Source organism: Podarcis gaigeae (assembly GCF_964106915.1).
Source record: "Podarcis gaigeae genome assembly, chromosome: 5".
Classification (NCBI taxonomy): Eukaryota; Metazoa; Chordata; class Lepidosauria; order Squamata; family Lacertidae; genus Podarcis; species Podarcis gaigeae.
The window spans coordinates 81653410-81676903 of record NC_139681.1 but is presented as its reverse complement, the minus strand read 5'-3'; the positions used below and the strand labels follow the sequence as shown (position 1 = coordinate 81676903).

General features: G+C 39.1%; 1 protein-coding gene across 3 annotated transcripts in view; it reads right to left on the bottom strand.

Annotated features, from left to right (window-relative positions):
- Positions 1-1038: 1038 nt before the first annotated feature.
- Positions 1039-23494, bottom strand: part of SMC4 (structural maintenance of chromosomes 4) — a 38955-nt gene continuing 16499 nt past the window's right edge. For all 3 annotated transcript variants that reach the window (XM_083739175.1, XM_083739173.1, XM_083739174.1), the window contains exons 7-24: positions 22302-22429; positions 20436-20576; positions 19902-20052; positions 17571-17735; positions 15513-15746; positions 13687-13872; positions 10659-10820; positions 9878-10103; positions 9713-9792; positions 8982-9134; positions 8135-8261; positions 7394-7583; positions 6169-6313; positions 5314-5487; positions 4548-4730; positions 3138-3370; positions 2531-2714; positions 1039-1498 (exon numbers count right to left, since the gene is read on the bottom strand). In XM_083739175.1, the coding sequence (XP_083595301.1) occupies positions 1322-1498; positions 2531-2714; positions 3138-3370; positions 4548-4730; positions 5314-5487; positions 6169-6313; positions 7394-7583; positions 8135-8261; positions 8982-9134; positions 9713-9792; positions 9878-10103; positions 10659-10820; positions 13687-13872; positions 15513-15746; positions 17571-17735; positions 19902-20052; positions 20436-20576; positions 22302-22429 (3039 nt within the window). In that variant the 3' untranslated portion in view covers positions 1039-1321. The remainder of the gene's footprint in view (positions 1499-2530; positions 2715-3137; positions 3371-4547; positions 4731-5313; positions 5488-6168; positions 6314-7393; positions 7584-8134; positions 8262-8981; positions 9135-9712; positions 9793-9877; positions 10104-10658; positions 10821-13686; positions 13873-15512; positions 15747-17570; positions 17736-19901; positions 20053-20435; positions 20577-22301; positions 22430-23494) is intronic.

Here is a 23494-nt window from a genome sequence, read left to right as displayed (position 1 = left end):
TAATTGTGCCATATGGGCCTGTATCTCAGATCTTTTAAGGTATCTAGTCATCCAGGTCAAAAGAAAAAAATACATTCAGCAGAGGCTTAAATGTAATTAATACATCTCCCAGGAGGTGGAGGGTTGTCAACTATTCAATGTCAACCAGGAGAACTGCACCACCTAGCTACAGCCTTGCACTACATGTGGTTTGCTGCATCTGCCTTCTTTCAAGAGTCATGTCTCCTTTCCCTGAGCCTCACCCATACGGCACAAGACCAGGAAAGAAAACATCTAGTGTTCAAAACAAAGTATCTTTTTATGGAACCTGTTTTGGTGGAGTTCATCCCATTCCCAACCAGAGGCAGAAAGGGTGGTGGTGTTAAGATATCCTCCAGCACCTCAACAATGGATTCTCATTGAGATTGAAGCCTGCAAGTAAATACATCTCGTGGACCTGCAGGGTGTCATTAGCAAAAGTCTTTGTTTCCGGCCTGCTCACTGACCAGCATGGTTATAGTGGAGGGCCAAAAATTTTGAACTGTGCTTGCATACCTTCAGTTAACATTTTTATTAAAAACAAGAAACTAGAAATCTCATCTTCATGTTTCAGATGTAGCCTCTGTACCCAGATAAACCTTCAGTTGCTCCAGGAGCAAATTGGTTTGGGTAGTGCAAAAGGGCTACACATTTATTTTGCTTCGGCAGAAGCTCTTTTTCTAATCTGTGTTAGATGAGGAAGCTAAGTGCAGGAAGGTATACCAGGAGAAAGAGGCCATCTCTCCTCAGGGATGCTCAAAAACGAGGCTTGAAATGGTGCCTCTGTCCCATAAGAGAAATAAGCTGAAGTATCAACCAAGGCCAGCATTTCTCCAGAAGCAGACTGCTGCAGCACAAGAAACGCTGGAGAATACAAGCAACTTTGCAACCTTACAATGGTAAGGATGTGAGGGCTTCTGCAACTGTATGTATATGTAATATGAACCTATAGTTTCCACACATTTCAGTTTTCTTTAGAAGTTGGTATATATGCAGGAATACAAGGAAATCACACCTCAGTCAATTTATGATTTTATTTTAACAAATAAAAACATTAAATGCTTTAAAAACAATTATAGGCTTTACCTCAAAAATAAAGTATACTGGCATGGAATGGTGATTGCTAAGCACCACAGAGCAATGTACATCAAGTTGCAGTTTAGAAGTTCCTTTTCTTTCTTTCAACATGCTAGTAGCTTTGAAAAAACTGCTAACGCATTTAAAAACACAAACTGGGGGAAAATGTGTTTTAGGAAATGTTCATTAGAAAAGTCTACTGGTTAAATAGAAGTCATTTCTGTATTCAGGAGCACCCTACAGAACCAAGTTCAGCAAGTCCTTTCAATGCAATCACTTTGGGATTTGTTGCAACACTTTTTGTGGTATTGTAAGTTTTGTAAATCCCAATTAGTCTATCCGCAATTTCAAACATGTTGTTTCTCAGAGAGATGATGATGAATTGTGCATTTTTTGTTTGTTCCTAGAAATTGAAACATATTTTCAATTAGGATTTGTAATGAGCCTGGCAAAAAAACCACAATAGTTTCCCAGTTTTTTTCAAGCAGTAGTGCTAGTAATTAACAACCAAGACTAGTTCAATCTCATCCATTAGAAATCTATATAAAAAAATTAAAAATTGTCCAGTAGCACCTTAGAGACCAACTAAGGTTGTTCTTGGTATAAGCTTTCGTGTGTATGCATACTTCAGATACACTGAAACAGAAGTCACCAGACCTTTATATATAGTGAGAAGGTGGAGAGGGGTATTACTCAGAAGGGTGGTGGGAATGGGTGATTGGCTGATAGGTGTGGTAAACCTGTTGACGACTGTTAATGACTGCAATTGGTCTTAGAGGAAAAAGCAAGGGATGAGATGGCCAAAAATAGCTTTATCATGTACAATGAGAAAAGAATCCAATGTCTCTATTCAGACCAGGTCTCTCCATGGTTTTAAGTTTGGTAATAAGTTGTAATTCAACAACTTCTCTTTCCAGTCTATTTCTGAAATTCTTTTGTAATATGACAGCTACTTTGTTTGAGATCTTGTATAGAATGTCCTGGGAGACTGAAGTGTTCTCCTACTGGTTTCTCTGTCTTGTGATTCCTGATGTCAGATTTATGTCCAGTAGGAGAACACTTCAGTCTCCCAGGACATTCTATATAAGATCTCAAAGACCAATTGCAGTTGTTAACAGTCATCAACAGGTTTACCTGTTTGTGAGCTTGTGAAAAAAGCTGTTCTGGAGTAAAGGCAAGCGCAAACTGGGGAAGGCTCCAAGCAACTAAGATGTAAATTCAAAGACTTAATGACATTTTCCTTATTTTTGTGGACAGTACTGGGACTTAACCCTTTCCTTTTGGGTAACTTCACTTCAAAGAAACACTGCTCTTCACTGACATGCACCAGAAGCAGACATACCCAAGACCTTTTCTAATTATTTTACACAAAACTAGCATTAATTTGATACTACACAAAATGTAAAACTTGGATAATGGCTTCTGTACTACTTACGTATATGTAAAATGCTACGATGGATACATTTTTAAAATCAAGGGCTGCATCAATTTCATCCATGAAGTAAAGAGGAGTTGGTTTGTAATGATGTAAAGCAAACACCAAAGCCAGCGAGCTGAGTGTCTTCTCGCCACCTGACAAGTTGAAAATCTTCTTCCAGCTTTTCTTTGGTGGACGAACACTGAAAGAGAGAGGAATATATTTATGAGCTTACAATTTACAATCTCCACAACCAAGCTTTTAAGCAGTGCTAAGCAGGTTAGAAGTATATGCTATATACATTATCTTAGCAATTTTACAACAGTGCTGTTTGGTAGAGCGCTATTATGCCACTTAAGTATTTTGAATTAGGATCTGATGGCTGCTCTATAGACAAAAAACAAGTTTAGTGAATTTTGTCTTAGTTCACAATCTTAACAACTATGTAGACCAGTGGAGGAGGCTACAATCCTTCTAATGCTACTAAACTATAATTTAGCATTGCATGTGAGTCAGCAAAGTTTGGCTAATTCTGCAGTCAACATTTAATGAGCATAAATATACCACATATAAGTGGTAAAAGGACCATCAAAATACCTTCAAGATATTTACAGAAAATACCTACCTGAACATGATTCCTTCAGAGAAAGGATCCAGACTATCTACAAGCTCCAGTTCAGCATCTCCTCCCAATGTAAGCATTTGATAGTTTTCCTTTAGTTTATTTGTTATTACATTAAATCCTGCCATAAATTCATGAAGCCTTTGTTTTCTAAGATCTTCTTCAGCTTCCCTAAATTTGTCTCTCATATTGGTTATTTCATCCAACTCTGCCACACGTTTCAAGTACAGTTCCTCCTAAAAATTGAAAATAAGACAAATGTGCATATTCGATATGACTCCTAAGTATTTCTGTTAAGGATCAGATAGATTTAAGTACAAAATTTTATTTATCCAGAATTTTAATATACAAAAGGTAAGTTTATGTTGCCATTGTGAACAGTGTTAGAAACTGAGATATGAAAGCTAGGAGCTAAATGGCACCTTAAACATAGGTTATGGGTGCAATAACGAAACGTCTAGGCTCACTTTTTTAATAACAAGAATACAAAGCTGAAAATGAACTGCAGTTAAAATATTAAGTTCATTTTTCACATGGTCTAGTCCTTCTCTGGCCTACCCCACCCCCTAATATTCTTAAGAGGGTCTCTCTTCAGAGGGTCCAGTCTTCAGATTGTAGCTGGAAGTGGGGAGGCAGAAAAAGGTCCTCCTTTCCTTCCACTCTGCAGTTTTAATCTGAAATCTCAGGCACAGTACTGCACCCAGAACTCAGAAACTGCTCATGCTAATGAAATTCCCTGTCACAAATGTGTCTAGAACAATGGGAGTTTCGAACATTGATTATGAAGTAACTGACTTGTATGTTTGGCACCTGTGCAAAGGAAGGACATAAGAAGGCTGTCCTAGCATTCCCCTTCCATCAATTAATGCTCCATACAAAAAGTGAGAAAGAAGAGACTTTCTGAGAAGGTATCTAGAAGTTGTGCTATACCAGGCATAGGCAAACTCAGCCCTCCAGATGTTTTGGGACTACAATTCCCATCATCCCTGACCACTGGTCCTGTTAGCTAGGAATCATGGGAGTTGTAGGCCAAAAAAACATCTGGAGGGCCGAGTTTGCCTATGCCTGGGCTATACACACAGGTCCTGCTTACCAAACACAATGCACTCTCTTGGAAATCGTAGGTAAGCATTCACATAACAAGCCCACAATTTCCTTTGGAAATATTTCTGGTATGGGATTCATCCAATCTCTTCCTGCTAAAGCATGCAAGCTGAAGTGAGCACTTGTAATGAATCTATAAACTTTATAATTTCCTCAGGAAGTAATGCCACTTAGCTCTTTATAAGGAGAGGTTCTCTCAATGACAAACAAGAAATACTAGTCGAACAAGCATTTCAGGTAACAGTCTTGCCACAGATCTGTAACTGCTTGTACGAATTCAAGATACTGGTTTTAAAAAAGTATGATTACCTTTTTGTTATATTCAGCAATGGCACCCAAGTTTGGTTTCATTTCATGACATTGTGCTTCTAAAAGAGCTATCTGATTGGTTACAATATCCGGGTTTCTTATAGCTTCAAGTTCTTCCTGGCTGAGCACTGCAAGTTCTTCTACTTGTTCATCTTCCAGAGAATGCAGTGATATTTTTGATATCTAAAATACATTTTAAGTAATTAATGAACAAGTCATATTCACATTTCTACAGCTACACTTTAAGGAACTTTCTTGTACCTTAACTGTATGTTAATAGAACAAGTTTGCATTCTTAGTCACACACCCATCTAGAAATTGTGCATTTTTATTTGATATTTTAAGATTTATATATGTAGTCACTTTAAAGGTCTTCTGATGAAAAAGCAGCCTATTAGTAAGAAATAACTAAACAACTTTATGATTTAACGAACTTGATTTAGGCACTATCTGAGTGTGATCCAAATAGGAATAATGATCCAGGCTCATGCTTTGCAGACAGCAAAGTAGCTCTAGATAATAAAGAGACTGGGTGGGATATGAAAATAGTATACTCTTCCATGAGGAATAGTCTGTGACTTTTATAGTTTTTTCAGGATCTTGGTAGTTTGCTGTATGATAGATAACATGCAATATAAAAAACAAAAAAACAAAGAACCCATTCCTGCTATATTACAGGATTGGGAAAAGCAGTAAAAAAAAGTTTTTCCCCAAAACATAATATTGAAGTATTTCTTAAAATAGTAAGGTATTATAAAGTGTTTACCTCTTTTTGCCAATATTTAATCTTTGATTGATGCTCCGCAATGTGACTGTCTAGCTGTTCAATTTTAAGCCTAATATTAAGAGCCTCTTTTTGAAGCAAATGCTCTTCATCTTGGATAGCTTTGATTTTCTGAAGCATAGAATGGTGTTCCGCTTGAATCTCTGGCAAAGACTCCTAAGTAAAGATCATAGGTGGAAGTTTATTTTTTATTATTCAGTTACTGGAAAGGGTTTACATTTCTAGAGCTCCAATTTGTTCTAGATGCTAATTTCTCTTTAAAATATGAAAAAACACAGGTAATACCCATCATCAAAATAATTGTCCAACATAACTGTTTGGAAGGTCAAATGCTGCAGGGAATGTTTTAGCATAGTGGCAGCAGGTGTTAACAAAGGGGCAGGGAGGGAGGGGCCTCTCTGTGCAGCCTTGTGTTGAGTAGCATCAACTCAGTGGCATGTGGAACACCAGCTTTTCTCACCACCTCTGAGCTGTGCAAAGGACTGGTAATACACTAATGCCTGGAGAATGAGGGAAAAGTCAGCTTTTTTTGTACACACACCCCTTACAAACACACGTTTTTCTACTCTGAAGTGATGCATATAGAATTATTACTTGGAACAGGAAGAGTAATGCTTTTAAGTGTTAATAGTAAATTCTCTGGAGTGAACAGCGCCTCATTTTTATGCAATATGAGCGTACCATTAAAATGATATAAATAAATTGAGCAATTGGATTTTATTATCACATACATTAAAACTCTACTTGTACATCACATACATTTTTAGTGTTAATACACTGTTCTGCATCTTTTAAAACACACCCTATTTAAAGAATGTAAGTTAGTATCATACATACTTCAGCTTCTTTGCTGTCATTCATAACTTTAGCAGCTTTTTCTTCTAGTGTATTCAGCTGTTCTGTTAAGTCTTGGAGGGCTTTTTTATTCTCTTCAATTTCCTTCTCAGTGTGGAGAACAGCATCTTCTGATTTATTTAGGTTTCTATCAAATACAATACAATAATAAAGTAGGTAAGAAGCCTCTACTGACATTAAAACCTTGAGTATAAATCAAATTTTAAAATGGAATATAAAACAAAATATTGACATTAGAAGACTGTGATATGATGGCCATCTTTAATTATTCAAAGGGATGTAACATTTCCATTTCGAAAATCTGTTTTCATTATGAAAAATACACACCACAGATTTTAAATTTCTATAGAGTGAAAGGACTGGAAATATAACTAACTTGCAACTTCTGTGCATTTAACTTGTGCAATTGCAGCGTTACGTGCTTGGCAGCTGGTCAGCTGAAATTGCACAAACTGAACACATGGAAGGCAGAGAACTTAAAAGCTCTTTCTGCATAGGGTTCTCATGGCAGAGCTTCACAGCTCTCAGACTTGCTAATCAGGCCCTGGGAAGAAGCTTCTCAAAGCCTGGTAAGCAAGGCAGAGAACTTAAAAGCTCGCTGCCTTGCGTGGGGTGCAAGGCCTGCTCAGTGTGCCTGCTTCAGAAAGGTTGGGATGGTCATGTGGGGCTGGTTCCAAAGTTGTTCTGACTATATGCAATTTTTGGAGACTACTCACCTACGTTTTCTTACTTTTCTATCATTTCCTGTGATACTTATTTCCTACCCCATTGTCCATGGATTTCCTGACACACTATTTCAGTGGCTAAATATAGTGGTACCTCAGATTAAGAATTTAATTCATTCTGGAGGTCCGTTCTTAACCTGAGGTACCACTTTAGCTATAGGGGCCTCCCGCTGCCGCCAGAGAACAATTTCTGTTCTCATCCTGAAGCAAAGTTCTTAACCCGAGGTACTATTTCTGGGTTAGCGGAGTCTGTAACCTGAGGTACAACTGTGTATGATAACACACAACACAAGCACAGAATCTATTAGCACACAAATTAACATTTTAAGAATAGAAGCCTTTATTTTAAAAAGAATCAGCTACTATGTTGCAAATCCATTACTTGATAATTTTGCTGCTTGTTTTCTTTAAACACTATAATGAAATGAGTGTCCTGTTTATTTTTTATGTTGGTTCCAAAGGATATAAAATCATTTCCATACCTATCTGCTGTCTTGATTGCCACCTGAGCTTTAGTAATAGCAGAAGAACATTGATCTATTTCCTTATTTATCTTATCAAGATTGTCTTGATGACCTTTAAGCTTATTATTATTTATGTCAATTATGAGATTATGCAATCTCTTTATTTCTGTTTCCAATTTACCAGCCTTTACAGCAACTCTGTCATAATCTGCAAGACAAAAAAAGACCCCAAAAAACAAAACTTGATTAATATTTCTAGTGCTAAATATATAAACAGTATGGTATGAGCAAACTACGTGTTCAAATGTTTATATGTTTACAAGATTTATTATTGCGCAAAATAAATGTATACTTAACTATAATACAATGAGTGCATTACTTCAATTGTAATTTCCTAAACAGCATTTGTTAAATTATTTGCTTTGTAGATTGAATAGTGTTCTTACAAGGAAAATTATCTATAACTACTAGCATCAGGCTTGTTGAATAACTGGAAAGGATAGTTTTACTGAATAGAAATACAATAGACTCCAAATTATTGAATCTCTTATTTGTTTTATAGCAGATAGGAGTGAGGGGCACAAAGAGGTAGGTTCAGAAAAGTGAAGTTTTATATAGTGAGCAGACTAAAAGCTGGATCTGCGTGTACAGGTTCCCTCCCCCCCACAAATGTGCCCATGGGCCAAAAAAGTGGGTGACCTCTAAAATACATCAATTATGATACACCCTCAATTATATTTTACTGCAATGTTGACATACCTTCTTTGAAACAATGACATTTTCTCTCCATTTCTTTCTGCTTGATTTTGTCTGGAGCTGCAGCAATTACATTTCTTTCAAGTTCTTTAATCTGGATTTTTAAGTGAGCCTCTTGCTCTGACAAACTCTAAAGAACACAATTATTAATTACTATTAATTTCATTTGTGACACTATTCCTTATGAGGCATCTAGCAGTGATTTACAACACAATAAAAACATATATAAAACATTTGCATACATAAAAGTAGCTAAAACAGCCCACACCAACTAACATAATTATTTCAGGGGGGGTTTTAGACTGAAGGACTAACTCCAAGAAAGATCCTAACCTTGGACTTGGGAGACAGACCTTAACAAATAACTCTTAGATGAGAGCCTGTGCTGGCTCAGAATATAGGCAAAAGACCCCCAAGATAATTGCTGCCCACGGGCTTACCAGAAAACATTAGGTGCATTATAAGTTTTTAAGAACATTTTAATAAGGTGTACAACTTGCCTTTTGCCTTTTGGAGACAATTTCTCTTCCCTATCTTAAACTAGTTTGTCTGGCCTGCCTTTTCTAAAATCTGTTGGGGGGGGGGGTGTTTAACATTCTCTCTGGCTCAAACACTCTTTTCAAAATAACTGCTCTTAACATTCTTCCATACAATGCAGGAACAAGTATCAACAGCCAAAGCTAAACAGCCCACTTTTCTATTGCCTGTGTTTTGAACAAGTTTTAAAATACCTGAAATCCTTCATATAAGATAGTATATTTAAAGGATAATCTCCATCAGAAGACATGACTGGTGTATCCAGAGGTAAGAGAAAAAGCAGTAAGGTATCTTTAGCCAAACTTATGATTACCTGAATGTTTGCACTGTACTTTCCTAACGTGTTCCTCATTTCTCTAATGCTCTGGTGCAATTTTGATATTGCTTCTTCAAGTTGCACTTTTTGTTCCTGAAACTGTGTTGCTTTTTGGAGATCCTTTTGCAGCTGAGATTCCATTTTATTTACCTAGGGGCAAGTTATAAAATGTAAAAAAAGTAATGTATATAACATGCAAATAAACCAGGGATGGGGAACCTATGCCCCTCCAGATGTTATTGGACTTCAGCTGTCAACAGCCTCAGCTAGTGAATGAACGTGGATGATGAGAGGGTTGTGTTTCAACATCTGGAGAGCCAACTGTTCTCAATACCAGACTAAAAAAGCCCCCAATTCATCAAAATATATTTCAGTGTTTATATGTCTAGACTTAATATAAGAAAAGCAGAGCTTTCAGAACCAACATAGCCCCTGCTAAAGGTTGGCTGGGGGTGTTACTATAGAAGTGCATCTCTGCTACCAAGCAAGCACACCAGTCCCAGAGGTCGCAGGGGCCAAAATAGGGCATTCCATGAGCGATGCTCGATCTGCCAGATTGAAAAGTTCCTTCATTCCCCATCATATCCACAGATTGTGCCCCTGACCACAGCCACCCTGGCACTAGATGGGTATTTTCTGTCCCACTGATTTCACTTGGCAGGTAACCAGTAAAAGATTCTTCCCACTCCTCATCAGGAATCCAGAAGGTGTTAAGAAAGCATACTAACCTCATCTTCTGATGTTTCAACTACAACAGAGGATCCCATTCTACCCTTCATTACTTTTCCTCCACCACCAGTCATTGTACCTATGGAAGGACCAAGAACAAATTAGCAATTCTTTATTTCCCATTCAAATAAAACTTTAACCACAACTTAAAAAAATTTAAATACCTGATTGTTCTATGATTTGTCCTTGTAAAGTTACAACTCTCCATCTCTTGTTTTTCTGGAAAGCAACCCTTGTAGCCTGGTCCAGGTTATTAGCTACCAAAGTGTCACGTAATGCAAAATAAAAAGCACTGCGAACCTTCTCATCTTTAACTTTTACCATATCAAACAAACGAGGAATGTTTTCAGGAGTCTGGATTTTTCCCATGCTTTTCTCCCATACTGTCATCTGGAAGGATTAAAACCACCACAAAATCAGTAAACTAACCATCAAGAACTGCACAGGTCCTTGATATACCTCTTTAGTTTACTTTCATAGATCTTTGTTCATATTTTAATTGTTTTCAAATACTTATTACAACAGTGCAATCATATACAGGCTTATTCAAATAAAGCTCACTGAACTCCATAGGGTTTACTCTCTAATACGTGTTTGAACCTAAAGCACCATTTTTCCCTTACGTAAATCTGTTATGCAGATATATAACTCCTAGTATGTATTTACTCTTATATTAAAAACTGAGACTTTGTGATGTTTATTAAAAACATGAGCTGTCACTAGTAAGACTATTTTAACAGGCTGTAATAAGATACTATTTATACAAATATTCCTTACAGTATTTGTACCCATCATATATAAAACAGTTTTACTACTATAAGCCATTTTAAAATCTAAAAAATGACACTGTAAAAACCAGCTGAACATAGTAATCTAAAAAATCTGTATGCAACTTCGACTTATTCAACTTAAAAAGTTATCTATTTAAAAAAAGTTATTACAAACCTTGTCAAGCCCTATAAATGTTGCCACTCCAATGTTTTCCTTCTTCAAAAATTTAACACATTCTTGAGCGGTATCCATGGTGTCGACTACAATGTGATCTAACGCTCCACATGATGATGAAATTGCAACATCATACTTCTCATCTATGGCTCCCAAGTCTCCCTAGTAGCAAGAAAAGAAAGCACTTGGGTTAGTAATATGAGTACCAGTCATCCAGTCCTAAGCATAATTGCATGTAAGTCCCATTGGTTTTAATGGATCTCATCCCTTAACATAAAAGAACTTCTCATGTTGTCGTTTTAATGTCCTTTCACACTGCTCCCATGATTTAGGGTAGAATTTAAGCAGAACTCTCTCCTGAAAGCTATGGGGGAAAAGATGTTAACTAAGAAATGATGACTCAGAACAAACGCGATGGGGTGGTATCTCAAAAGGCAGTTGCTCAAATTTGCATACTGTTCTGGCTAATCTCTTCTTAAAGTAGCTACACCTGGGCAGAATGCATAATAGGTTCACAGGGCACTTTGGCAATCAGCTTCCAGACTGGAGAAGAGACAATGAAATATTACTATATTGGCCTGAATATAAGCCACACTTTAACTTTTCATGATTGGAATTTGGAGAAAAAATGTGCAGCTTATATTGGCGACCTTACACCACTGGCAAAGCGGCACAGCTCTCCCCACCCCCACCCAGAGAGCAGACCAGGAGCATGGGGCAACAGCGCTCAGCCCTCCCGCCGCTCCCAAGCATCCTCCGAACTGTCGGGGGGAAGGCCGCCGGCAAAGCGGCGCGGCTGCCCCCCAGGAAGCAGCCCAGGAGTGTGAGGGAATGGTACCCGTAGTCAGGTATTGTCTTTTTTCCCTCTCTCCTCCCCATTAATTTTATGCTGGAAGTCATTCTGCAAAGAAACAGTAAAGATGTTTGTACCTTTAAGAACTGTTTCTGTGAGCTTTGGGCAGATTGGGTACAGCTGGTCATGACTACAAAAGGAGGAAAAGTTGCAGTTTGAACTTTGCCTGCAAGGAAAAAGACCCACAAGCTTTGTTGTTTTGTAATAAAAACCTTTATTTGTTTGGTTTTACACCGGTCTCATGGTGTCATAGTTTCTGTCATCTGCCACCAGAGGAAAAAACCCCTCTAACATTTTAAAGGTGCAGCTTATTTGCAGGTGTGGCTTATATTCGGGCCAATACTGTAATGTAGGTGAATACAGAAAAAAGGTAGCTTGGTTACATCCAATGGCAATGTTACGAAGAGAAGAAGTACCACTGTGTATCTATCTGAAGGTTAGCTTAACATTGCCAGTGCAAGATCAGGTTGGGTAAACCTTGTAGCCCAAAGCAGAAACAGATCTTGGGGGAAAGCAGGTACCTCCCATAATTAAGTCTGCGTATTCACCAAGCTCAAAAGGCCATACATTATTAATATATAAGGTGATTGAAGAGAAAAAACACCTACTTCCCTAACTATAGATCTAAGAGAAGCTGAGTGGAATGACAAACTGCCAGAAAACGTTGGTCCTATTTATGTAAACCTTCATGGCCCTTCAGGCAGCTAAAGAGTTCTAGGCCTGCTCCAAAGGGTGGCAAGGATCTGGACAGCTGGTTGCGACAACCAATTATTGTTGTCTATGGAACCTTGATAGGACTGGGCATGAAAGCTGGGTCTGCCCTCCACACTACCCTATCCTTATGAAAAACACACAAGTGTTTTACAGTGGAGACTGGAGAAAGCATTCAGCTCAGATACCCTGCAGGAAGAGGTGATAGCTACTTGGAAATAGATTTTAAACACTCTTAGGGGCACTGTCATAAATGATTCAAAGGCGGTCTCTGGAGAGCTGAGAAAACCCTGTACAGTGGTACCTTGGTTCTTAAACTTAATCCATTCCGGAAGTCCGTTCCAAAACTAAGGCGCGCTTTACCATAGAAAGCAATGCAAAATGAATTCCTCTGTTCCAGACTTTTACAAACAATCTCTAAAACAGCAATTTAACATGAATTTTACTATCTAACGAGATCACTGAGCCATAAAATGAAAGCAATAATCAATGTACTGTACTATAAAATAAATAAGACAGTATTGTAGACGATAAAAATTAAAATTACTTTTTTTCCCTTACCTGTACTGATGATAGTCATTGTTTGGATGGGGGGCTTTTATCCATTTCTGCAGTCACACAATCAATCAATCAATAGCTGAACTGGTTTCCACACAGTCACAAAAACAAATTAACCGAAAAAGCCTCTAAACAAAAACGCAAAATAAATAGCAAAAACAAAAGCACCAAACCTAACCCATTCCTGAAGTCCATTTGACTTCTGAAATGTTCAAAAACCAAGGCGCAGCTTCTGATTGCTTCAGGGGCCCCAGAAACAATAGCCGACAGCCACATCTGATGTTCGGCTTCCAAAAAACGTTTGAAAACCGGAACACTTCCGGGTTTTCAGCATTTGAGAATCAAGGTACCACTGCACAGCTCTGCATTTCAGCATAGCTCTATGAAGGAAATGTTTCAGCGACAGATATGAAATTGTAGATGAGGCCAACTAAAAAGGGATAGAAGATATAGTTGCTACGTATGTGTCTTTTGAGAGTGTTTACAAAGATCTTCCTGAAGGAAGAGAATGTCCTTAACTTTTGCTATCCAGAAATTGATCCCATTAGAACACCATACAATTCCATTAGAAGAACACCATGAAATAAAACACCTGAAGGACACAAATTGCTAAGCTGTACTAAAGGGAAGAGGGGATGTCTGTGAACAACACATATGCTGCAACAGATGAATGAGAAATACAATAAAACGCACAACTAAAGCTGGCCTTAGAAGAATGGGAGCTTGAGAATGATGTGACTACTTCAAACAAGGCAGAATGCAAACTAAATTATGGGAGCTGCCTACTTCCCTCTAGTTCTATTCCTACCTTCAACCACAAAGTGGAGACATTACCCAATCTGACAACCTTTCACTGTCAATGGTAAAAAGAACAATGCAGAAATGGCAAGAAAAATAAGAACTTACTAGTCTTCCATAAATTCCAGGGATTTTCCCAGACTTCGTCTGTTGAAGTAAAACTTCAAGAACTCTTCCTCGACTTTTATTTATTGACAATGAGCTTCTTGCTTCTTCTACTTTCTGACGCAGATCTTGAACATAATTCTTGATGTTTGCTTCATCTTTTACAAGTTTATTAAGATCATTCTCTTTCTTAAACGAAAAAGGCATCAAATTATTTTGTTTTTGAAAATTCCAGAAGTAATTCATTACAGAATTGAGATTTTCTAAATAAATGGTATTCCTCTAGTAACAAACTCCACTAGGCTGGGGTTCCCAGACTTTCTGGGTTAACAGGTGCATTTGAACTTTTAATGTCTAGGAGATGCCACCACCACAAATTTTCAGTCACAGACAAGCTACCATAGAAGGCAAGCTCAATTAGAAACTGCTCTTTCGCAAACATGAGGAGAAGCCAGTCTTCTCCCTATCTTTGAAGCTGCAAGGAAGATCGACTTAGCCATTCCCCCTGGCCCACTACTAGACTTTGAGTTGTTTCACAGCTGTGGGACCAAAGTGCTTGGATAGCATTTTCCTCACAGGAATAAACTGGCAAACTGAAGCAAGAAAAATGGTGGAAATTGAAAGTCATTGCCTGAATGTGCTCAGGTGACAACACCCATCCAGCAACATATCCCTGGAAAGGGCAGGCAGAAACTTGCTTGAGAACGGTGGGCTGGCAACTCTTTGTTTGGCCACCAGGACCAGCCAATTATTGTAAATCCCTGAATCTACTGCTCACTGACTCACAAATAATTCTGAATATGGTTAACAGTTTTAAGGGACACCATAATTATCACTTCTAGATGTCCTGGTGCAGAAGTTCCCTTATTCAGCCAGATCATGAAATATATCATTAAATAAAACTTTTTCACACTCAGTATCTGCTTCCACGTTTTTGGCATGTATGAATATTTTAACAGTTCAATAGCAACTCTTTTCCACTTCCGTATCTTTCTGTTAGCATCACATACCACCTTGGGAAGTGGATACAAAGGATGTGTCAACAGCATACAAGGATTTTGTAGTTAAATGAAGAAACTGAATAGGACCTCTCAGGTTCTCAAAGAGATTATTTACAAAAATGTTTTATTTAAAGAAAAAACTGGTGACATCCCAACGTATTAACACCCACTGTAGAAATTGCACTGAGAGATGACCATCAAAACCCTACCCAGACTCTAGGATTAATGCCCATGTAAAAGGCATTTAATTGGGGCCATATCTTAAGGGACAGAACTAAATGGAGAAGGTGAGTGAATTATAACTTGGGTGCAGGCCCTCAAGATGGAACCTATGAACTGCCTATCCAGCCTAGTGGGAGAAGTTATCCTATTCAATGAGTGTCCTTGACTCCACTCTATCAAACTAGTTTAATGTTAACAAGCAGTGTACTGATGCATGCTGCTCAACAGTCCCCAATTCCTTCACTTGTGTTGTTACTGCATTGGAGTGGGGGAATAAGCCAGAAGCTGGCTTCATGTTACGTGTGAAACAGTACTTGTAGTTTGTTTTCCCCCAACAAACCATGTGTGCTGGTTTGCACAGAATGCAAAACTACCCTCTGGCTTGTTTCCTTCCTAGAGTAGCAACAGCAGAAGTGGGGGGGGGGGCATCTACGAAAGTAATTATAGAGGAACTATGCGGGGTGTCTTTACAGGTTTTAATACTATTGATAGTAATAGTTCTGACAGTCTTAACACCAAACATTTCTGGGAAAAGTAGTAACACTTAAATTGCAGTATGAAGTTAAGCATTTCAGGAATATAAACAAATCTTCAGTAACGTCTAACCTTCTTTAGATCATGCTCAGCTTGAGGCAGTTTTGACTCCAGTTCTTTGATAGTGGCTAACCTTTCTTTAAGTGTTCCTGAAGCAGTCTGAAGAGCTTCTTCTGCTGCTTTAAACTGAGATACTGCAGTATTATGGTGACTAAGGTAGAGATCAAGTTCTGACTGTGCCACCTCCAAATTTGAACGTGCTTCATTAACCGTTTTGCTGAATTCCATGAGTTCTTTTTCTTTGTCCTATGAAAATGAAATTTGTAAAGGTCATATTAAAAAAACCAAAACCTTTGCTCACAATTCAAGTGGTAATGCACAGATCCTGGCAATTGCTCCCAGAATAGTTTTTCTCAGCTGCAATGCCACTCCTGAAAAGTAGAGATAAGCCAGCGACCCCCCAAAAAATCAGCTTCAGTGAAATGCTGATTGTCTCCTCCCCATCTAGAACTACCTCTATCAGCAGTCCTTCCACCTTGGTAAATCTTGAAGTCATTGGTGTGTGTAAAATGTATTTTCCTATTGGTTTTGCAGATGGATTCAATGCTGTCTTTTAACTTTACATGCTGTTTTTAGTTCTGCCTTTGTAAATAACCACAATATTTTCAAATATTTACCGTATTTTTCGCTCTATAGGATGCACCTTTTCCCCTCCAAAAATGAAGGGGAAATGTGTGTGCGTCCTATGGAGCAAATGCAGGCTTTCGCTGAAGCCTGGAGAGCGAGAGGGGTCGGTGCGCACCAACCCCTCTCACTCTCCAGGCTTCAGGCAGCTATTCAGATAGCTGCCTGTTCTCCGCAAGCCTTTTGAGTGCGTCAGGAGTTCCCGCCGGGCTCCGGAGGCTTGTGGATAGCAGCCTGTTCTGGGGGCTGGGGAAGCTCCGGCTTCCCCTGTCCCAGCCCCACAGCTAAAGCCCCAGGAGCAGCGGCGAGGTTGCTCCGGCTTCCCCTGTCCCAGCCCCACGGCTAAAAAAAAAGCCGCGTGCAGCTTCTCCCAGCTGGAGAGGTTGCGTGTGGCTAAAGAGGAAGCCAAGCCAGCTGTCTTAGCTTCTTTGCTCTTTTTTTTGGGGGGGGGGAATAATTTTTTCTTTATCCCCCTCCTAAAAACTAGGTGCGCCCCATGGTCCAGTGCGCCCTATGGAGCGAAAAATACGGTAAGAAGCCCTCTCCATTGGTTTAGCTGGGACTGTTTGGCTCCTTTCATCCCAAAACCATCTCCTCCAATGAGCATTTTGGATAACAGTCTGAAAGTCTATATCAGAATTTGCTTTCTTTTTCACTCACACCTCATTGTTTCATCCCTTTTGCACCTGGTCTAGATTGGAAGGCATTATTTTAAACTGTAAACCACTTTGACAAAAATGCAAAATATAAAATACACTGCATAAACGACACAGATTAACGCAGATAGTTTGCTTATAGATACGTAGCAAGGGATTTAATCCAGCCATTCAAATAAATGGTCATGCAGCCCTTGCTTTGCTCACCCATAATCAATACTGTTCTTCCTTTTGCTAACAAGCACTACATTTCCCTTACTGGAGAATAAAAATAGCATTATGCACAAAGACACACAAGCAGATCTGGTTATCTGAAAAACCAACCAGACAGCCAGCCAGATTATGTCAACTGCCATTTTCCTCTGTATTCTGGTGTTAATACAGGAAAGCGAAAATCAACCTCATATGCATGCATGCATGGTTCATAGCTCCGTATTAGTTAAGCAAGAGATAAAAGCAGTGTTGAATCCACTTAGCATAGTGCTGCCAATGAATGTCCTTAGTAAGAAACACTGGCCTTCAAAAGGGGAAATGCTATAAGACAGTAATAATGCTCATATGTATTTCCAGGATGTTTAGTACAGTGCAGTGGCAATGCCACAAGTGTAAGCAGGTGTCAGCTGCTTGCAGGGAAGTAATTGCTACTCGGCTGGCTGCTTAGTTTATTCTGCAATATACTTTAACTTCTGTTCTGACCGAGAAGAGATAAAGAGAGCCTATTACTTGGTTAATTATGCTGATTTGCTTCTAGACTCCAGGGGAGATAGCTGAATGCATCAAGTGTACAAACCTCTTTTTCATTCTGCAATCCTTGAGTTTCCTGCTTAAGACTGTCCATAACTTCTTTTAGTTTTTCCTCTACCCTTTTCTTTTCTTTTTCTAGAACCTCTCTCTTAGCTGTTGCTTCACCAATAGCAGATTCACTACGGGCAGGAACACTTCTCAAGTCTTCAACCTATGAAAAAGGTAATGTTATCTTTTTTCAGTTTGGGGAACAGTCTCTCCAACAGAGAAACCAGTTTCACCAAACAAACTGCACTTCACTGGCAGATCTATTAAGCACAATTGTTCATAGCACAGGTGGCTTAGAAGAATTATTTCATATTTATTTCATAAAATTTATACACTGCTTGATCACAAAAACTCAAAGCTGTTTACAAAAAGATAAAACTATAAAATCAGGGAAAAAATCACAACATATTAAAACAGATAAGAGCTACAGGAGTTAAAATAGTATAACAGATTAAAATTCGTATCAGCATTTCTAAGTATCTGGGTAGGCTTGTCTAAACAATTATGTTATTATCAGGCACCAAAAATACAGTGAAGCTGTCTGCTTGATATCTATAGGCAGCGAGTTTCAAAGTATAGGTGCTGCCACACTAAACAATTGGGTTTTTACAAATGCAGAATAGGTATTACGTAGCACCTTGTAGTAGCACCAATTAAATATATTTGTTACACTTTATAAATTTAGATTGACAATAACAACTTGAAGGTGTAACATGAAAAGTATCCTATTATTTTTCAGGAAGATTCAGGCAATAAGATACACACTAAAGCCTCTTTTGCAATTTTTTCCTTGACACATTTGCTCATGACGAATTCATTTCCTTTCTTACTCAGGAAAAGATCACTTACCAATAACTGGTTCACTAGAGACCAATTTCAGCTACTTTGGGAGTTATCCAACTAACACATTCCACCTGCACAATAATTTCTGCTTGTGTGAAAGATCTCCACCCCCCTTCCTGCACACACCCTTCACCATCCCCAAATCTGCTCTGGAGGCTTGGTGGAACCCCTAGAACAGATTTAAGGGGGCAGGGAAGGAAAGTTCCGTTACACTTGCAAAAATCCTTGTGCTGGCAGAACACATTAGTCAGATACCAACAAGAGAGCTGCCAGAATTGTATAACCTTTTGCAAAGCACCTGCACTTATGTGGTAGCCCATGTCTATTGCAAAATATGCCTGTCTAAGTAGAAAAGTACAGGCTACAGAGGCAGCAATCATCATAAGCTTCTGTGGTTCAAAAATGTGGGGGCACACTGACTCCATATGAAGAAAACTGCATTGGGTAGGCACAGCCATTCTGGAATAACTGGCCAGTATCACCCTGCCATGAGGCAAAGAATGTGGGAAAGTGGCAAAGAATGTGGGAAAGTGGCTTCCTTATAGAGGTAACCCAGATTGTGGAATTCCTCATCCTAGGAGATCCACCTGGCTGTTCTTCCTCCCACCCCACCCCCCGCCACTTTAGTGTGTTGTTTTATTTTGTTTTTGCCTTCAGCCCTTATTGGTTAGGCAGACATTATAGTTGGCTAGATGACAAGGTGTGTCATTTTTGGATTGGTAATATGCACCTGTCTTTCAACTTTTTGTTCTACGATAATGGTTGTTAAAAGGGCTTCGTGTTTAATCTGTTTTGGGTGTTATATACAAGCAAGGCAGATATAAACTTTTCAATAAATAAAGTTAAAAATGATTTTATTGCACAAGAGATTATGCAGGAATCCCTCCACTTACACAAGGGTTACATTCCAGGGCCCTGTGCCCATAAGCGAAATTGTGTAAAGTGGGGAACACTCTCTCAATGCCTATTTTCCACTGCTCTCCAGCTCCCCCTATCCCAATTCTCTCTCCAATCCAGACCAAAATATAGAGTTCATGCTCTGGGGCTGGCTGGAGGACACGAGGGAAAGCGGCTGCTGCACTACCTCACTTGGCACTGTGCTACCTCACTTGGCAGTGCAGTTGCTGTTGGAGCTGTGTGAATGAACTGGTGGAGTCAATCCAGCACTCCCACCAGTGTGCTTTGTGCACCCCCAATCTCCCTGCTGCACCCCTCCCAGTAAGCAGCAGTAATTCCACTGCAGAAAGGTTGCTGCTGCTGCACTCCACCGGGCCTCTTCTACTAGGAAGCATCCCACTGAAATATGTCTTACTTCAGAGTATAAAATATTTTAGGCTTGGGCTCCAGATTTTATTCTTAAATTTTTAATAGCACATTGAGAAAATGCTTTCAGATAGATAGCATAATGAAGCAAACACTGACCTTTTGAAGTCAAATTTCAATAGTATTTTGCCTAAACATATCAGAATGAAGTTTACAGGCGTACCTTTTCTTTATCCTTCTGAAGCTGCTTCTCTAGTTTTTTCGACTTGCTTTTTGCATGTTTTAGTTTTTCCCTTACTTGAACATCCTCCAAATCAAGCTGTTTAAATGTATTTTTATTTTCTTCTATGAATGCTGTGATTTTATTCAGTTTTCTAGAAAAAGAGGAAACATACCAATTACCTTTTCAATCAGTTAAAGACAGTGTGATCATACTAAGCTAGTTTTTTTTTTAAAAAAAACCTTTTACAAAGTGTGTGTGTGTACACACACACACACACACACACACATATATATGGGATGTTAGGGGAGGGGTAGCATCTCTGGTGGACACATTGTGCTCCTTCTGGGGAGGTCACCTCAGTGGTCTGACTTCACTCCTGGAGGTACACTCCACTGTCTCCTGAGACAGATGGATGACAACAACAAAGGAAGCAAAGTGTCAGGCTCATTGTACAAAATGCACCAAAACAGCAACATGAATGCAAATTTCAAATATTGTTAACGCTTGCAAAGTAATAGAATTATTAATGTTTACTTTTCAATTTCTTTCAGAGCTTTATTCTTATCTTTCTTTTCATCTGACAGTTTACTGCTTTTCTCATTAACTTCTTTAGTATCTTCATGTATTTCTTCTTTCTGGGTCTCCAGTCCAGTTATCTGCTTCTGCAACTCATAACTTTAAAAAAGAAAAAGATAGGTTTCACACGTCTGATAATGCAGACAATTGTTCTCATCATAATAAAGATACTAAAATAGTTGGGAGAGATCCAACATTGTGCCAGCACACACAGCAACTTCTTTGTCCTCTTCACCCATTGAAAATCCCTTCCAAGGCAGATTTTCTCTTGGCCCTCCATGTTGGATGAAGAACTTCAACTCACAACTCCACTTCTGCCAAAGGCTTCAATTTTTAGATCAAATCATAGGTAAGGAAAGTTACAGGGTACAGAAATCAGCTAGTACATGAGAAGTTAACTACATGGCGAAGCATGAGCTAAGACACTGATCCAACAAGTGACACTCCCTCTGCACCTGAGTGGGTTGGCTCTCCACAGTTTGTTTGTGCTGGCAGAGCAGAGGGTGTTGATGTAGATGGGGTGGGCCACTCTTCCAACAACTCACTTGGTCATTCCCCTGATCCAGATCTCTACCACACAAGCTGAAGAATACCTCCCCAGGATCAGACATTTCTTGGGGTCCTAATTCCATCTCCATCGTTCTGCTAGGACCCTCCCCAGAGTCCTCTAGTTTTAACTCTCCAATCTCCTTCCTCTCCTCCTCTGGAACTGACCAAACACTCCACGACATTCACAGGACTCATGACAGCAAAAAGTTTGCTATGCAAGCCCTGTATCACCTATTCGCATTTATCAACCAAAAAATTAGCAATATTAAGGAGGAGGATTTATTTCCCCAAAATTTAGAGCAACTGAAGTTAGTCAAGGTGAATACTCTTTTTAAGAGTATTTTACACCACTAGCAGCTCACAATAGTCACTACTCATACTGTGGAAAGCTCCCATGTAGTGCCAGAGTTTTATACAAAGAAATTCCAGACTAAATGATAGAACTTGTGAGACCTAGATAGAGCCTTGAATGAAGACCCATCACACCCAAGTGCTAGCCAAAGTGTACCAAGGTGGTAGAATAGGTATTTAAGAGGAAGATGGAGCAAAGTCAGTATTCCACCCAACTTGTTTGTGCTTCAGCTGCTCTGGCATTAGCAGTGCCACAACACTTGTTGTCATGCACAGGTTCTCACTGCTCAAGGTATTCAAATATACATTTTAATTAAATAATAAGAGCCTCACCCCAGTTCTCCAAAGTAGCAACTACCACCAATCCTTCTAAATTAATTCGCTGAAGAGATGACCTGGCAACATACATTTTAAATCTTTCATGTCCCCAGTAAATAAATCACTTTGGGATGTCTATGCCATACTATTCCCCTCAAATAAAATGTATTTAAGAGTAGCAGCATACCACTTGAATCTAAACACAATGTGTTAAATCAAGACTAAGTTAGGTACAGTTATGTTCCACTTATTTCAGTAGGGACTAAATGCAACTACCTTTAGAGCCAACACATTGTATTTACTATGATGTAGAGCAGGGGTTGTCAACCTGGTCCCTACCGCCCACTAGTGGGTGTTTCAGGATTCTAGGTGGGTGGTAGGGGGTTCTATGGCACAAGCCGAATCTTTCTTCCATTGAGAACTGGTGGGCGGTTAGGAAATTTTACCATCAAGAAAGATGCATTAGTGGGTGGTAGGTATAAAAAGGTTGACTACCCCTGCTGTGGAGAAACAGCAGCACAACTAGCCCAAATCTTCCACTTCCCTCTGATCTAATTTGAGGGTGTAAAGAAGACACATTAAATCATATCAAATGATGCTACTTACATGTAGTACTGACAAATCTTATTCTTTTCTCTGAACATTTTGTTTTCCAAAGAAAGAAATTCAAGTGCTTTGTTCCGTTCTCCTTCCAAGGCATCTTTCTCTTTTTCCACCATTTTAACTCTGTTCAACTAGACAATATTTCATAAATAATGGTTGGTTTAATGCTCGGATATGCACACCATAAAAACACTTTATATGAAACAGGAAAGACGAGAGCTTTACAGCACGTAACACACTATGGGCACAAACCAGTAGAATGACAGGAATTGTGTTTTTCTACAGCAATCACCCAGCTCACTCTGGTCCAGGAAATATCAGTTCCCTCCCTCCCACAGTATATGCAAAATGTAATCCTGAAACTTGCAAAGGCTTATCAAAAAGATAATGCTAAATACTATCCTATATATATTAATTCAAATCCTCAGAGAAAGCATTATTGCTTACATAGTGGAAGCAGTACCAACCACATACAAGAGGGTGGGTGTTAGGAGATTTGAGAGGAACCTTAACAAGGTTTCCAAAAGTATACAATATCTTTAGAGTAAAAACCCAACTCTCCCAAAAGCCCCATGAGAATCGAACATGCTCAGTGGCCCTAGAAATCCAACTTTAAAATGCTCAAACAGGAAACTAGAGGTAAGGAGGAGTGAAGTGGAGTATCTGGGAAGACACATCTAGATATATAAAAAATACATAGAAAGAACCATGTCATTGTCTCAATTGGCTACTTCTTGGGTTCACATTGAGACGTCATTTGTGCGGCCTTTTCTGACTCAATACCCCAAAGGGGAGGGGGAGAAAATAGGGAATAGATAGGTAAGTCCCAAGAAAAAACTGACAGTGCTCTGCCAGCACAGACTCTAGGACACAGTCAGGACTAGAATTGGTTCTCTCTCATGCAAGAACACTTTCCTCTACTGTAGGAAAAGCTGTATTTTTAAATGACCCCAAGGATGGAAGATTGACTAGGCTATAGGAATCAATGGGCAATCCAGAATTTTAATGTAGCTTGAATTGTGTCTCTCGTTCTTCCCACAAAGAAACACAGCCTAATGAGGACTGAGCACATTCAGTGGCCACAGAATACTGAATGCTGGTGAGGAAGAGCTGAAGAGGGGAATAAAATGGAATGGATGGAACCCTGAAGAGCAGCACTCCACACAATACTTATTTTATTCTATACTTTAAAAACA